Source organism: Temnothorax curvispinosus, unplaced genomic scaffold (assembly GCF_003070985.1).
Source record: "Temnothorax curvispinosus isolate PA1 unplaced genomic scaffold, ASM307098v1 QBEX01003650.1, whole genome shotgun sequence".
Taxonomy (NCBI): Eukaryota; Metazoa; Arthropoda; class Insecta; order Hymenoptera; family Formicidae; genus Temnothorax; species Temnothorax curvispinosus.
Genome location: NW_020213430.1, coordinates 538936 through 556478, shown reverse-complemented (window position 1 = coordinate 556478; position 17543 = coordinate 538936). Strand labels below are relative to the sequence as shown.

Genomic DNA, 17543 nt, shown 5'->3' with positions numbered 1-17543 from the left:
TTGTTATGTCTGTCTATCGCTATCTTTCGTTTAGCGTTCAGTGACACTTAGCACAAACAGTCAAGCAGTACGTCGTTGTCTTAGAATCTTCAAATGGGCTCGAATAATATATTTCCTTCAAAACCAGTCTTCGAATACCATTACGTATATTTCAAGTGTGTGAAATTTTTTTACTAGAATTCTGTATCTTTATGCACTGCGACAGTTTTATAAGCAATAAACCAGAAGGCAAGAAACCAGAAGGCAAAAATTCAAATAACTTCATGAATTTATCATAAAAATGTCTTCAAGAAATTACAATTATGTTGTAACATCAATATTTTGCCCCGAAAGAATGAATTAAAATTCACCTGTTAAAAGAAATGAATAAAAAAGAAACAAGATACATATTACGAAATCAGAAATTATATACAATAAATTATATGTGCGATTGGAAGCATTTATGGGCATAATATCAACTGAAGTTATCGCATTTGAGTTCAATAATTCAAGAGGGACATTAGCTATAAAATCAATCGTCAAGTCAGATCCATTATAATGTACCGTGTTATTGTGAGACGTTATCTAAAAACTATTTTTATCACAAGTACGCGTTGAACGCAAGTGTAAAGAGTAACAAAACAGAAATAGAGAAAGAACGGAGATCTCGAAACTTGATGTTGCTCCTTTACAGGGAGATATTGCCAGGTGTACTGTACTGTCCTTTTCGAGAATGTGTATCAACCGCTCTGACCGCAAAGTAATAATTGTTACCCTCGGAAAACTGTAACAAGAATATTGCTCTCATTAGTATTGCGAATTCCAAACAACGCACGAGGCTCGTTCTATCCCTTTGACGAGTTTACAACATTGATGTTTTCAATTTACCTGAGTCAAGGTACACGCCATAGGCAGCGGAAGTGCGCGCACATCCCCCACTTTCTTCCACAGTGAAGTGCTAGGACTCACACCAGCGACTTCCTGATAAGCGTACAATTGATAACTGGCGATATCCGCATATTTATCCGTTAGATTCATGTTCCAGGATAACACTATGCCTATGCGACATTAAAGTTATATTGAGAATTTCGTAGCTTGAAAGTTGAATTTGAATTATTTGTATAAAATAGAGACATTCATATAGTTTACCATTCGAGACTTTTGAAATCTTCAACGATGGTGCGGGCGGTGGAAGCTTCCAGCCAGGTGTCGTTGCGTAAGTTGGAATGTCTGGCAGTGGCGCCGGATGCTGAAATAAAACAGTACTAAAATCATAATCGCGTTCGATAAACAAATGTCGTACGAGTTAGCATCAATTGCTATCGGATGTTCACCTTATTTATCTGTAGAACTGTAGGCGTGGTTAGTAGGCGCACAGTACCATTCGCGAGTGTTGATACTCCTGTTGATAAAATAATGAAGTAAATAACACAATGTTAAACACTGCGACGAGCATCATATTTTTTGTAACCATTTTTCACTGTAGTTCTTCTAAATCGTGGTATTGTAATAATGTACAAAAAAAAAAGATTGCGTATTAATACAATTTCTTTTCTTTCATATAATTTAATTACCCTTATAAGTAACAGTTGAAAACGGTGGCCTATTAGGTGTGCTCACAGGTCGTATCTAGAAAATATTTGAATTTCTTGTTTATATAAAACAACATTACAATAACTTTCTTATTCTCAGAAAGAAGTTTTCTGGCGAGAAATTGTTACTACTAACCTGTACTTGCTGATTAGAATTTGATGCTATCAATACTTGTCTTGGCGAACCTGTGCCACTACTTTGCATCACATACGCCTGCAGTCTAGGCGGATTCACATTATTCTAAAAAAATTAATATAATATATATAATCACACACCTCCTTTGTTCCTTTTTAAATACTACCCCGATAGGAAAATTACACAAATATTGTGCAATAATTGCATCATTTAATTGAGAGAAATTTCACAATTATTGCGCTAAGATGATTCCTCATAACGTAGCGTTCTTGCCCGTATAAAATTTCTAAATGATATTTGTACAAAAGTTAATAAATTCAATTTTAGGTTTAAATTTTGCACAATTATTTCAACATTTAAAAGCAAAAATTACTCCAGCAAATATCGATATACATACAACAATTACATTCATCATGTTTTACGAGAAAAGATGTCATCTATCGGCGACCCAGCAAATACAGAATATGCTACGTAATACAGGAGTAACACATAATAAAACTCAACTATATTTCTCAATTATCTTGAAATTATTTTCGCAATTTCTTCAGATTTAACTTTGCAATATTCCGCTAAGATCATTCCTTATAACGTTGCTGTCTTACTGAAACACTATTTAGAAATAAATTGTGCAAATATTTGTCAAAAAATCTAAATTTTTAATAGCATTGTTGTATATATTCAGCATTCATAATTGCGGCATTCCTAATTTTATCTAGATTTTGTCATATAATTTTATAAATTTTTTCCTCTCGGGGTATTACATAAATATTACACATGTACAATAGATGAGAAAAAAATGCTTACAACGAGAGCAGTTGATACTGGCTGTTGATTAGTCGTTATCACTTTTATACTAGTCGGCTGCGTCGTAATTGCGACGTTTGCCGGTAATGTCTGTATTACCCTTTGGAAAGATTGCGCAGGTTTCGATGTTATATTCAATTGCTGTTCAATTGTAGATGCTGTAGTCTTAACTTTCGCATTTGCTATTACAATATAGAACATGTTAGATAATGAGGAAAACGTGATAATTACAGATGTTTATTATCACGCGTCGTGATAAAGATAGATTATGGCCTTAAAGCATGTGCCATCTGTATACATGTAAATACGCATATACAAAAATAGATGAAAAATAGATTAACATACATTTATTCTTTTCTTCCTCGTCCGTAAGATCAATAAGATCGTTATTTCTTGGTTTCGGAGCTATCGGACGATTTCCTTGATTTTGTATTTTGCCATTTAGGACAATAGTCTGATGTGGCTGCGACTGAATTTGCTGTTGCGGCTGCAAAATTTGCATAAATTAAATTAATGCGATGTCATAAAATAAGTTTTCTGATTTATATCGGTTATAAATAGTATTAGATTAAGTCTTGTGTTACTTACAGCAGGTAAGATTGGCTGAATACCGCTAGGCTGGTTGGACAACGTTAGGGTGTGTGATGCTTCTAAAGGTTTAGCAACAACCAAAGCTGCGGGCGTCACAGTGGAAATAACAGACGCCGTTTGAGCCGGATGATTCTGCGTGATTATAGGAGTAGAGACGGTTACTACAGGTCGGGGCGATCTTATTTTAATTCCACCGCGTCTTGGACTTGTTACATTGTTATTTGCCTCAGTAGGTGGAGAAGTGGTGCTGATGTTCGTTGTGTTTGCTGCAGGCTTGAGATTCGCGGTTTGCCGTAGATTCTGCATTCCGTGTTCCTAATGAGTAGAGCATTTAATCGACCAACATAATTTTAAGTGAATACCGCGAAAATGAGTTCAAATATATCTCTGCGATAAATAAATACCGTTATAAAGCTGACTTGCAAGCCTACAGATCTATTTATTTTTATAGGCGCGACAGGTTTGTCAGGATTCGCACGACGGTCTATCGCATTACGATTCAGCACCATTTCGAAATCCTTCACTTGCTTCATCAACTGTTGCATCTTCACACGCGTTGTTTCTTGATATTTCTCTGATATGCGAGCTTGTTCTCTGAGCTGTCCAATTTCACTGCGCATCGCGATTGTTTCGGCAATCTTTTGAATCAGGAGCTCTTCCAATTCCTTAAGCATATTAAACAGTAATATATAATAAGCAATCGTTTTAGTTTTCGTAATTAATTGAGATTCATTTTCATACAACAAACATATAATTAAAAACAAGTAATTAAAAGATATCTTATTTCAATATAAATGCTTTTTGTTTACCTCCTGCGTAAGTTTTGGTAATTTCTCTTTGAGGTCCCGCCGGAAAAATTTTTCAATGAAGGACAATTGTGTGACATCTTTCTTTTCTTCCGAGCCCTTGGTACTCATTTTCGCTTTCTTAATATTACCATTAAAAACCTCGTTTTCCGGACAATTACGTTTTAATGAAGGTGGTGATGCAGGACGTATATCCGGATTCAGTTTGTGGTTCATCACTACGAATTCTTCCGTAGTATCGGTAGAATCACTGTCGCTATTAAGATACTTTTTCCTGATTATCTCTTCTGCGTTTTTAGCCGTCTTCCGCCTTTTTCGCCCGCTCTCCTCTGTAATAATAAAATGCAAAAATATCTTAATGTGTATATTAAAAAATATATAGTAAAAATTATAAATAAATCATAATAAAAGATTTTTACGTACAACAACAAAACACACAGACTGTACTGAGAAATTATTTATTTTAGAATGTACCCTAACGCATATCAAATCGAGACATATGCGTCTTAAAGACGTCTTAATCCCAATTTGAGACATTGTGTTCACTGGGTATATACTTTCTTATAAATGATACTGACAGAATTAAATAATTTTAAAACAATCATCTCTATCCTTTTTCTCTACTTATCACATATTTTATATTATTATTACTACATTATTATAGATACATATAAATATCAGGATACTTTATGCGATATATCGCCCTTGAAAATTTTTTGCAAAAGTTGCATGCAATCATCCATAAATCTACTTAGAAATCAGAAAATAATATATTGCACTTGACTACCCATCAGACAACACAATGTCCAAAATCGGGGATATATGACGTCTTAATGACGTCATATGTCCTCGATTTTAGACATTGTGTTGTCTGGGACGCATGTTTCAAATCGGGACACATGATGCCTTAAAAACGTCTTATGTCCCGATTTGAGACATGTTCACTGAGTATATAAAAGTATATAAAACTATTAATATTCTTGTATCTAATTTTTTTAAGTATTTTTTTTTTAAATCTTCTATTAGATATTGATAAAATACTGTATTTCGCTTTTAATGTTAAATATTTCCTACCTTGTTTATCTTCTTCAGTACGATCTTGTACCGTATTGATTGTTTTTTTAATTCGTTTATTTCTCGGAATGACCGTGTCAACATTTTTCGTTCCATTCTCGCTATTAGAATTATCCACATCGCTAGGTACTAATAAAATGTTTGTTAATAATAAATTATTATCTATAGTTTGGGTTACAAATTTATCAACATTACGGTCTTCGGTTACTTCTGTGTTGTCTTTAACATTGGATGAAATATTTTGATCTTGTATCAATGAAATATTCGTCACTTTTTCTGTGAATTTTGAAATATTTGATACACTTTTGCTTTCTGTTACATCCATCAGTTCTGAATGTTTGTTTTTATTTTGATGCGCAATAGTATCTATATATGATAATGAATCCTTAGAATTACCGGAGTTGACTAAATCCACGTAATCTGGACCATTATTAAGTTCGACATGTGAGCTTTTTAGAGAGTGACTGTTATTTTTAATATGTTTGTCTACTATTTTGTCTTCTAAATTATCATCATTATTATTAGAAACAATCACATTTGTAACCAATTTTTCACTCTTACATATCTTAATATTAGCAGAATCTACAGAAGGGATATTACTGTCTACACTGTCTAATTTATTTTGCTCACAATTTGTCGAAATTATTTGGTTACTATCGCTGGATGCCTCTTTTAGATTTTCTTCACTATGAGTTGTTAGTTCTGCATTTCGAACATTACTTGTGTGTGTATGATTATTTATAGACAATTTATCATTTTCTATTGCGGTATGTCCCTTCAATACTGCAATTGGACACGCGTTGCTTACATCGGTAATTTTTAAATCTTTGCTAGATTTGAATGTACACTTTTCATTAAATTCATTAGCAGTCGCACTGGTATTTTCCGACTTACGTATATTATCTTGTACTTGTTTGTTTTCGGATGTATATTCATCTAAGGGCGCTGCAACAGATCAAATGATTGATCCCTCCTTCGTTTCCAATGTTTTAAGGGTGAAGGGCAATATAAGAAGTGATTACACAAGTTCAGTTCAAAAATTTGCATCAATATTCTTGATGTGACGAAAACTTGATTTGGTAATTAGTAACAATTTTGTCATTCGCAAAGATCTTACCTGTATCATGTTCGTTCTGCGATGATTCTTCACTATCAGACTTGGAAACTTCTTTTACAGTCTCCTGCAGGTCGGAGTATAGTGTTTTTTCTGCGATTTTATTTAAAATTGGTTGTTCTGCAAACAAAACAAAAATGCTAATATTAATATAGATGCAAAAAAACGCACACATTCATGAATAAAAAGACTTCCATTTTATTTAATTTTATAAAATATAACTACTTTCTTTCTCTCTCTCTCTCTCTTTCTTTCTCTCTTCTGTGACATTTATGTTTGGGTATTTCTAGATTTAACATTTTATGTCTTCTTGCAAGTTATTTTATGGACAGTTCCATTCAACACAATGGAAAGAAACATATATATCAGGGTATCATTCAGAAATTATTCAATAACATATATCAAGCAATATATGTTAATTTACTTCTCATAGATAAAAAATAATAATTACATACCAGCTATTCTACTTTGCGATTTTAATTCCGCAGTATTTGTGTCTTTTGTTGTAGCGTTCTCTTGCTCAGCATCGTCATCGTCAGATAATCTCAAGCGCAAACTATCATCGGACAGTGCATCTTCATCGTCCCCGTCTTCTTCTGCACCGAATAATAATTCATCCTCTTTCTCTTTAGACAGTTCATCATTATCAGTTCTATCGTCACATGTGACTGGGGAACTAGATTCTGAATTATGCACTGTTCCAGCTTGCGTCTTTTCCATTATAAAATTGAGAACAGTAAAATGTCACTGTTCATTTATCTTGACAATTAAATACTTTTTTCAATCTATAATAGAAAACTACATGAAAGACATATGCACAACATAATAATACACTATTTAATATATAATCCTAATTTAATATATATCTGTACTATAATAAAAGTGTACTATATCACTGTAAATATACATATATATATGTATATATAGTCAGAGATATTTTAACAGATATTAACTCAGAGGTAATTTAGTAAATTAACGCAAAAAACTGATATTTCAGTGAAATATTTATAGATCTTTATTCCCACAAGATTTTTACAATCATAAAATATATATATATAGTGCGTTGTATTTGTCTTAAATATGGTAAACCATTTATATTAAATGTATTCAATTTTTGGGGACTGCTACAGAAAATATCACGAAAATTTAAAACACCCATAAAATAAAAAAATTACATAAGACAAGCACATTTCATTTCGTATCCCGATTGACAGCGCCAATATATATTTGACAGCATCATCAATTCCGTTCGCGAAAGTATCGTCAATAAAAAAAGTAGTCCAGTCGTAGAGCGGGCGTCATTGTGGTTTAGGTACTGTTTGTCTCGTGGATAACCTCTCTACAAGATCCGTTTCTACACCGAAATAATAGTAATAAATTAATACGTTTAAAAAAATGGAACGGAAAGAGAGGAGGAAAGAGAGCAAATAATTCTGATGCAGTTTTGAATAACAATATCTCTCGAGTTTCAAGAAATTACCATCTTCAGGACAAAACAGTTGAATACCGAGACACACCGTTCCACTGTCAACAAGGTTTGCACCCGCAAAATGAGGGTTTTTTGCTCTAAATTTAAAAAAACACTTCAAAAAAAAAAAAAAAAGAAAACTACTTGTCATAATTGGCTTATGTTCGAGAAATTCTTTCCTCCTCCCTTTCCTCCCTACCCTTTTTCGTACATATAGTACGTTTAATTCTCTTTTTTCGCCTTTTGTGGGCATCCGTCTCGTGGGATCAGAAGGAATCTATTTCTGTTTAATGTGTCGACATAATTGCCGCTCTTAATTTAACGATTAGTGCATAGAGGTTACTCGTTACTCGTCGAACGAAAAAGCACCAACATTTTGACGCCTACTGTACACTGTACCGCGCGCGCGCGCGCACGCCTCATTCTGGATCGATGCCCGTCGTGCGCGAGGTCACTATTTTGCTAAATATGACGATTGACGCAAAAATCCGATGCGTCCCGATGAAACGGGATGCTCGTCGCGCTCGTAAGATGAACGTGTGCACGAATCGTCGCGGAAATTGTTCGCTTGTGATCGAACGACGCGATCAGGCCCTGACTAAGGGGGCCGAGGGCCCTGACCTTATCCAGGTATAAAAGATGGCGGGCCGAAAACGAGTATCTCCCGCTTGCTCCAGCTGAAAGTTGTACAACGGCGTACTTTTCCAGTCGGAGGAGCCTTTATCCGTGATTCTCGATGTGATCTCGTTATAAGTCTGGCTTTTTTTTTCCTCAATGACGAGGGCTATCCGCGAGTCGTGTTGCACAACCTCGAACGGACGCGAGAAAGCGCGCTTATCTGTGTAAAATCACTTTAAGGTGCATCACCTCGAAAAGATTATGCCCCTTAAATAGGGCAATTTGCCTTGGTTTTGCATCGGCATAGGCGAAAATTGCGAGAACACAAGAGTTTCGGTAGCGGAGAGTGTGTTTCATCGGGGATGTTCGTTCAGCACAAACGAGATGTCATGGAACGACACGATGGCACTTCGGTCGAGAACGGAACGTCGCTTGCGGAACGTCGCGAATGTCGTTATCGCCGCTCTCCACATCGCTCTCCCGGTTCTCCCCCGATATCTTCAAACGCGAGTTAAAGAAACCGCGCGAACTGTCCACAGCGTCATCGATGGGTTTGCGCATCGAGCGTGGAGTACACTGCACTTAGGCCCCGAGTTTCCGTTCCCGAAGATCGCCGAGCGTGCACGAAGCGCCGAAAAATGCGAGCAGAAAGCAGAAACTGCGCTTGTAACGTCCCGATTCGCTGCGCAATAAGGGAATCTTATTTTTAACCGGCACATACGGGCCGACATACCGGCAATTAATTTTTGAAAAAATTTTGCTGCTCCATTTATGTCCGTCTGGAGGGGCTAGAAAGACGCGTAGCAATTCCAAAAAAATTTTCTTTCTAATGACGTGGCATCAAATCCAAAAACATGATTTGTTTCTGACCGTTTCGTATTCCACTCGAATTTTTCCTTTCATACGTTCACTTTCGTAGATTCATGTTTTTATTCGAATGTAACACACGCATATACAATAAGTAGGTCTTATCGATCTTATCAGCTTGTTACACATCAGCTGGCATATTTGCATAGTTTTTGTTATACTATTCCATCAAGATCCTTATATTGGGCCCAAATTTATAATCGATTTCTCAATGACGTCCTGTGCGTTCATGTGAGATCATTTAATAATTTACACACATGGAATGTTCGTCACGGATTCGTTTTATTGAGCGGTTGATGAATAGAGCCCTTCCCTTTTACTCGCCGCACCAATAGCACAGTTCATGGTGGGGGAAACGGTACAGCTCCTCGTCGTATTGTAGGACGATCGATTTTCGTCACTTTGCCTCGATCTTAAGTTCGATACTTGACTGTAATATAGATTTCTGCACTTTTGATCTTGAAAAATTAATTCTCCCTCATTGCTTAATTATGTTTACGATTGTACATATATCATCCAGTAGACGTCAGTGCTGACACACTATCGAAATTTCTTTTTCTTTAATAACACAATTCTAATTCAAGTTATATGTGTCAACATATTCATAGGTTTCTCATTAGCCAGACATAACCTTGGCGATATCTGGAACAAATTGACATCTTTCCCCCTCCTCTTTTTCCATATTCCAGGTCGGATATTATGCAATCTATATTTCCGACAAGCGAGAGAGGAAGCAGGAATTATATTTTTAGTACAATTGTCTATTTGTAATTTACAATAGAGCAAAAGAAAGAAAAAATTTGCAGAAGAACACAACTAATTCGTCTTATTTTAGAAAGTTTCAAGTGAACATAATGTTCTTTTTCGCTGCACTTCTGAACTAGTGCAAACTTAGAATGAAAGAAAATATATTTGTTTTATTCTAACTTATTACACTAGTTCAGACGTGCAGCGAAAACAAACAGACCTAATAATGTCTCAAATCGAGAGATATAACGTCTTAAAGACGTCATTAAGACGTCATATCTTTCTTATGCTACTCTATTAAGGTCGATCTACATTAATCGTAATGTTCATCGTAAACTCCTTACGACGATCGCAGCTATCGTAAGCTCATCGTATGAATTGATTCAACTTGAACTCTTGATTACGACGCTTGTTTGGCGTTACAACAATAACCTACAAACCTAACCTATCAACCTTCTCGACGCGCGAATAAAAGTGTGTTTATAGATATATTCGCATAGATATACTGTTTACAACAGCTTTCCTTTGCTTACGACCTCGATCGCTATTATGATTAAAGCATTACAATAGATGTAGATCGGGCTTTAAAGACATCGTCATTATATAATTAAGACGTCTCTAAGACGTCATATCTCCCGATTTGAAACATGCGTATTATCTGGGTTCTTTTTTCCATATATCCTTGAAGCATTTTATTTCAGAAAATTCTTTGACACATCTTATTTTAAAAAGTAATTTTTTTGATACATCCTTAAAGTTTCTACTTCTGAATACCTCTTTCTACCTGATACGCTTCTCTCTCCGCACTTCGAATGTCCAGTTTAACGCTATCAGACACTGACTTAACCCTTAAAGTGCATACGTTTTTTCGGTACCTTATTCTAAGTGGATATGTGAGTCTGCCACGTTCAACGCTATTTTTCCCTAACTTAAAATATTTTAAAAAATCTAAAAAAAATTCATGAAACGTCTGTCTACATTGTAGTTGACGATTTTATAGTTAATTTGATAAACATCGTTTATTTAATATCTTTTAACAGGCTTATAAGTTTTACAGTTACGAGCAGATATCACTTTGGCTCGAACGCCGTAGACCCACGTATGCACGTTAAGAGTTAAAATTCTTTTCTCAGTGAGTAAAATTTTTCTGCAATTGTAGTTTCGAAAAATATAATGTCCAAAAATTTGCTATTACTGTAATGGAAACATTCATGCTAAAAAATACAATTTTTTTTCATTTCAAACAGTTTTCAAATTATGGGTTTGACATTTTCCCAAGGTTACGATCAGGCGTAGTGTGAATAATGTTTTTTGTCTATCTCCAGCATCCAATAATCGCGCGAGATGGACAATCACATAACGCACAGGCACACGCGATTCACAGCATACTCAACATAACCTCAACTCATGATTGGCTAAATGCTGAATTCCTCGCAATTTCAAAATCAGTATAGATAATAGGAAAAGCTCTCTTTCCGTATAATTTCGTATGAACATTTTACTATAACGTTTTGTGAATTTATGGACACAATGCAAAAAACCTAAAAAATATTGTACATTGGATTTTGAAGTACAATAAAAATATTGCTGGCTGTTACATTAACGACAATGATAAACTTATTGCTTTATTATAATATATTAAAATATATAAATAACCGCACATGCAAAAAATTTATAATTTATTCTAACAATTCTATAAAAGTAATAAAAAAAGTTATGTACAAGCCTGTATATAACTGTTACTGTATGTACTTTTGTCACCCAGGTGACCCATTTTAAATGCCTACCTCAAATATCTCTTGAACAATACATTTAAAAAAAAATGTTTCAGATAAAAGTTGGAGGGTTCAACACGGGCCTTGAACCCAAAATCTAAAAAGATTGTCCATTGGCCCTCTTTGAACCCTTCAACTTTTATCTAAAACATTTTTTTTTTTTAATGTATTGTTCAAGAAATATTTGAGATGGACATTTAAAATGGATCACCCTGTATATATATTTATTTATTTATAAAGTTTAGGAAAGTATATAATAACTCACGTTTGAGGAATCTAAACTATATAGAAAATTAATGGGTATAATAAAAAATTGAAATTATTCAATTTACTAAGAATTAAAGAAATGTTAAAATGCCATAATATAAAAAATGTTAAAAATAGATATTCATAATGATAGAATCAATAATTAATTGTATTTTTAAAATATGTTTATGTGCGCAGTATTCTCTAGAAGTTTCGATGAAAGGTCGTTACTGAACAAGTAGTGCCATCTGTCGTTGCTTTTATCTTGATGACAAAATGATGCTATATGTCATTACGTAACAATGTTGCAAAACGTGAAATTATCTTTCAATTTCTTATATTGTAATTGCAAAATCTTCTTTCAGAGATAAAATCCCACAATATTTGATTATAACCAAATACATTTTCTAATTTAACACGAGAAGGTTAGATAATATAGATATACCAGAACATTTTTCTTGTTACTGATATCTATAAAAAACCTTGTAGAACATCATAAATTCATTCTAAACAGTCTCAAAGATACAAAGCATCTCCTACTTGAATATACATAACAATGAATATAAATATGAGATAATGCGAAATATTGCGCGTTCGTAACCTACAAGATATTACGATTACAATAACAAATAAAATTATATGTATATATATCAGAAAATTTCTACAAAAAATAGATCAAACTAAATGAAAAAAATATTTTGAAGCTTTAACATTACCATGTGATTTAAATCGATTCTTGTGATATTCTGGTTTCGGTATTGTGTTATTGATGGACGCGCGCGCTACAAATATAATTCGTAAACAATAGGTCAATGAAGACGATTGAAACATAACAATATATCATTTATATCTACCTAATAACTTAGATTTCAGAAAATTGAACATTTGTCGAATTTCGTGAAAATATTATGTATCTGTATATCATTGATTTATAATATATTACAGTACGATGTAACAAATAAATCGTACTTCTCGCGCAATAAAAAGTTTGGTTAGCCTCAAAATTGATGAAATCATCTAGTGTGTATCCTAAAAGAAACAACAACAAAATGGCGTACACAAAGCTACATAAAATGGTGTCTTTGCTACGTCAAAGCGTCTCTATATCACAAACATAAACGACTCCGTGTAGATTTGGGCCTTGAGGCCCAATTCTGGCAATTTGCCTCATTCGATCCATGGTTAATTACTGGTATTTATTTCGAGAAAATTTATAGATAAAAATACAAGTAAAAAAAATTATTTCGTTTTACGCTTTAAAATACGCACAATCTCTCAAACATCTTAAAAATCTAAAACGGGACTGAGACGTACACGAGTTCAAAATTTGAATAGAGAAAATTGCGATAAAATGACAATCCGCGCAACGTTTCGAGTCCCAATAACAATTTTGTTCGTCACAAATCCAACGGATTTAACACTAAGCCTATATCAAGATATCATATTAAAATAATAATCGATAAACTTACGTTATATTATTGTGTGGGAAGGTTTCAAGCAGTATTGTTAACTTTTCACCACGTGGAAATAGGTTATATTTAAGGCAAATATGCCAGAAACACTGAACTGCACTTCTCTACTCAGGCATGCCAGATTGTCGAGCAGCTGCAACACCGCAAAAAGCTAAACAAGCGACTCTGGCAACGTTGCCGGGTCTCCCTCTACCGTTACCTCCGGCGCCTCCGGCTAACGTTGTGTTACAATGTTACATTAATACGGGAAATACAACAAAGTTGCGGTTGATTAAGGACGTACGACGCGTCCAAGTAAGGCAGATTGATCGAAAAATAAAATATTAAGATACGAAGGTATTGTAATGCGAATAAACGCATATCCAAAAAGTTATCGACCTACACGTCGTCGTGTGTTGACACACAACCTTATCTGCGCATGCGCAGCGTTACCTAAATCTTCTCCGAACAACAATTTTAGCCTAACTACAGGGACTGCCTCTTTTCTTTTTTTTTTGTCGAGGAGCTTTGCGCGAATATCCCTTTTCGTTGCTACAATTACACACGCACGAAATATGAGCGACCGTTATCGCGAATATCCGGTAAGTAATATGCAAATGCATCAAATTCTATCACGATGACGCTGTTGTTGGCACTAAGTGTATATTATACGATATTGTACGTACAATATTTACAAAACGACAATTGGTATCAATGTAGAGATGCTTAAGATCACGTTGTTACCATGTTATCAAACAACGGTGTCATATTTCAATTCTTTATCACTTACGTAAATCACCTTGAAAGTCCTTGTCCGAAACCATCTTGTTTGTGTTTATTCGTATTATAATATTTGTTGCTACTTTGTGTTATAACTTTTGTCCTTCTATCTACTATACATGTAAAATATTCTATTTAATTTTTGATGAGATTATAAAATTGTGTATAATTATATTATTTTATACAGTTTCTAATTTATAGTTGTTACAATATTTTTACTGAACAATTATAACTAAAACAATAAATAAAGTGACATACAAAATTTAATAACAATTAACATTTATTTCTTTATTATATATTATTATGATGAATTATTTTGGAATTGATAAAAAATTGATGAAAAAGGAATTAATTATTTATTATTATTATTTAAATATTATTATAAATAATTATTATAAATTCTAAATTATTTATTATTATTTATTACTATTTATTATTATTATTAATTATGTGTATATAAAATCAGTCAAATAAAAAAAAATTATGTTGTAAGTATCGCCACTTGCAATCGCAATAGTTTGAAACATTTGTTTATTCCGTGAGTTATTCAATATTAATCAAGGATATAAATTTATATATAATGGAGATGACAAGACAATTATATTTATTTACATATATGGTACAAATGAACCAATTGCTGTCTTGTATATTTCTTTACAAAAAAGAAAGAAAAGAAACACGTAATAAAGAATTCTACCTCTCTTTCTAAATCCTTGATTAATATTGAATAACTCACGGAATAAACAAATGTGTCAAACTATTGCAATTGCAAGTGGCGATACTTACAACATAATTTTTTTTTGACGTATGCAATGTTTTTGAAATTTTACCATTTAGTTAAAAAAAATATATTTTTTAAATAATTTTTTAAATGTTTATAATTTTTTTAAATAGTGCAATTTTTTATTTTTCTATTTACAGAGTTATTTATATCATGATTGTATTACTTGCTTATAAAATACCTATTTTTTATCTTCCTTGGATAGTTAAATAATATGCAAAATCGAAATTAAAAATTTTCTGTAAAAATAGATGTTATGAAAATTCTATATACGTCGTTGACATTATTATCGTTTCACACATGAATTATATGTTTAAATAAAGTTGTTTTTTATATATATATTTACTTAGATTATGATTTGTGTTTAAATAATCTTTTATATCACACGTGCGTGGAAAGTGTCCCATTACGCGCGCGCTATCTATGCGACAAATAGCCAATTCCATACACGAGTCAAAACAGTGCGGTAATGTAACATTACCGCACTGTTTCGACTCGTGTGTGGAATTGGCCATCCGTCGCACAGATGACGCGCGCGCAATAATGGGCCAATTTCCACGCACTTTGTAATATAAAACAGGGTGTGTAACACGTGCGGGTTGAGAATTGGACACGCGTGCGGGCGATCGCACTCGCCAATAACTATTTCTATGCATCTTTTTCTTTTGATATTGAATCTGTTAATTTATTTTTAATGAATCCAGTTTTACGTGTCATACATCTAAGAAATTATAACAAATATATATTCTCTAATGATTCCGATCAATATATAATATATAATAATTATTTTATACCTATATATGTATAAGTTAGTCACTATTGCAGCAGATCTAGGATTTTAAGCTATACGGTCAAACGGAATGACATTTTGGAGACATAATTTTGGCATGTAAGTGAAGTGACCATTCCATATTACAAACCTCACCTTCTCCATTTTCCTTATGACTTCATAATAATATAAAACATTTCGGTCAATGGTGACGATCATGGCGCAGAAAGAAGTGCGCTGCTCTAATCAGCCGAAGATCCGAGTTCAAATTCGACCAAAAATCATTGGTTCTTATTTGATCGCTACCTCTCAGAAGAATTAATGGCACCCGCCGAGAGTTTATCTTTTGTCACGAGCACCCCTCTATGAGAACTGATCCTCCAGGTTGGGGATTGGGCACTAGATAGGCTAACAACCTGCAAAAAATGAAGAATTAAATCTTCATGGATAAATAACCCCTGAAAGCAACATATTTAAGAAATACCTTACAGTCCAAAAGTTAGACATTATTTTAATTTTTAATAAAATCTTTAAGGAGTAATTTCTTTAATTAATTAAATGGAATGCTCTTATTAATATTTATTTTTACAAATAAAATTATTATAATAAATAATTTGTAAAATAATGTGTGCGTGTGTGTGTGTGTGTGTGTGCACGCGCGCGCGCGTACATTTTGTTTGTATAAAGTTTATTTGTATGACAATAATTGAAAATCAAAAGAGATCTGATCGATGAATTTAATTAAGTTATTAGATGAAAAATATATTCCCGTAATAAAAATCACAGATAATGAGCTATCACAAACTTTTTGTATTGACTATATGCTAGTATTTTAAGGCAATATTGATCTGCACATGCGCACTGATATAACTAATAAACCGTGAATTTTAAACTTACTTTCTCTCTACTCTCTATTAAATACACCTTTTACACGTATGTTTCTCAATCGAAATCTAAAATTTAAGTATAAGTTAATCAATATTAGTTCCGTCTACGCTTAAACTTTGTTTAAATCCACGCGGACTTCGAAAAAATTTTCCAGCAAGTCAAGCTAATTTCAGTCTCATCGAATAATAGGTGTTTTCCAGTTGACACAAATCGACACAAGCGTCAGGCTGGAGTCCCATGGCATGTATTTTCCGCGTAACGCGTAACCGCGTAACCAATCAGAAGCGCGAATATGCATAACCGAAAATGCGAAACGTTTCTAATTGGTTACGCGGTTATGCGTTACGCGGAAAATACATGCCATGGGACTCCAGCCTCACTCTATCCTTGTTGTTCACTAGATGTTGAAAAAAGACAGAATGATCCTTGGATCGACTTGTGTCGCTAAATGATAAGCACTCAATGCCTGTGTTCAGCAGAAAAAACAGGTCAATGAGCGCTTAATGATTCTTTTTCAATGACCTTTTATTACGATAATTGGTTTTTACACTTGGATCCAGGGAAGAATTAAAGGCAAGATCCAACCATTTTAAAAAGTTATTACTGATCGCGTTGAGTTGCTTTTTCTGCTGAACGCAATCAATGAACAACGCGCGGAGCATTCCGAAAGCAGAGAATGAAACAGGATTAGGCTCAGCGATGTGCACTGAGCCTAAAGGCCGTGGCACCTAGAAAAACTTAAGCAGTAAAACTTAAGCAGTAAAGGCGGAATTACGATAAACTTAACGTAACGGAACGCGACGAGACGCGAAGTAACGTGAAACCTAAACACATTGTTTTTATATGCGGCTGATTACGATCGACTTTACGTAACGTGACGTAAAGTACCAAAAAACAATGTGTTTAGGTTTCACGTTACTTCGCGTCCCGTCGCGTTCCGTTACGTTAAGTTCATCGTAATTCCGCCTTAAGGAAATCAACGGTATGGATTCGTTACTGCTTAGGACCGTGCCTTAAGTTCTTGACTGTGATTGGCTGATTTGCTTACTGCTTAAAG

General features: G+C 33.9%; 1 protein-coding gene across 8 annotated transcripts; it reads right to left on the bottom strand.

Annotated features, from left to right (window-relative positions):
- Window positions 1–532: 532 nt before the first annotated feature.
- Window positions 533–13418, bottom strand: LOC112452728 (activating transcription factor 7-interacting protein 1-like). Of its 8 annotated transcripts, none has more exons than XM_025013085.1 (16): window positions 7272–10545; window positions 6552–6881; window positions 6100–6216; window positions 5613–5927; window positions 4983–5111; window positions 3912–4237; window positions 3507–3767; window positions 3100–3417; window positions 2857–2998; window positions 2512–2693; window positions 1708–1812; window positions 1554–1608; window positions 1314–1381; window positions 1129–1228; window positions 868–1037; window positions 533–763 (listed from the first exon to the last, which is right to left on the bottom strand). In XM_025013085.1, the coding sequence occupies exons 2-16, from the start codon at window positions 6814–6816 to the stop codon at window positions 668–670; spliced, it is 2649 nt and encodes an 882-aa protein (XP_024868853.1). In that variant the 5' UTR covers window positions 6817–6881; window positions 7272–10545; the 3' UTR covers window positions 533–667. The 8 variants fall into 8 exon arrangements, with proteins under 8 accessions (XP_024868853.1, XP_024868854.1, XP_024868849.1 ...); XM_025013086.1 differs by having other exon boundaries at window positions 5877–5927; window positions 7272–10544; XM_025013081.1 differs by lacking the exon at window positions 7272–10545 and adding an exon at window positions 13287–13418 and having other exon boundaries at window positions 4983–5927.
- Window positions 13419–17543: the final 4125 nt, after the last annotated feature.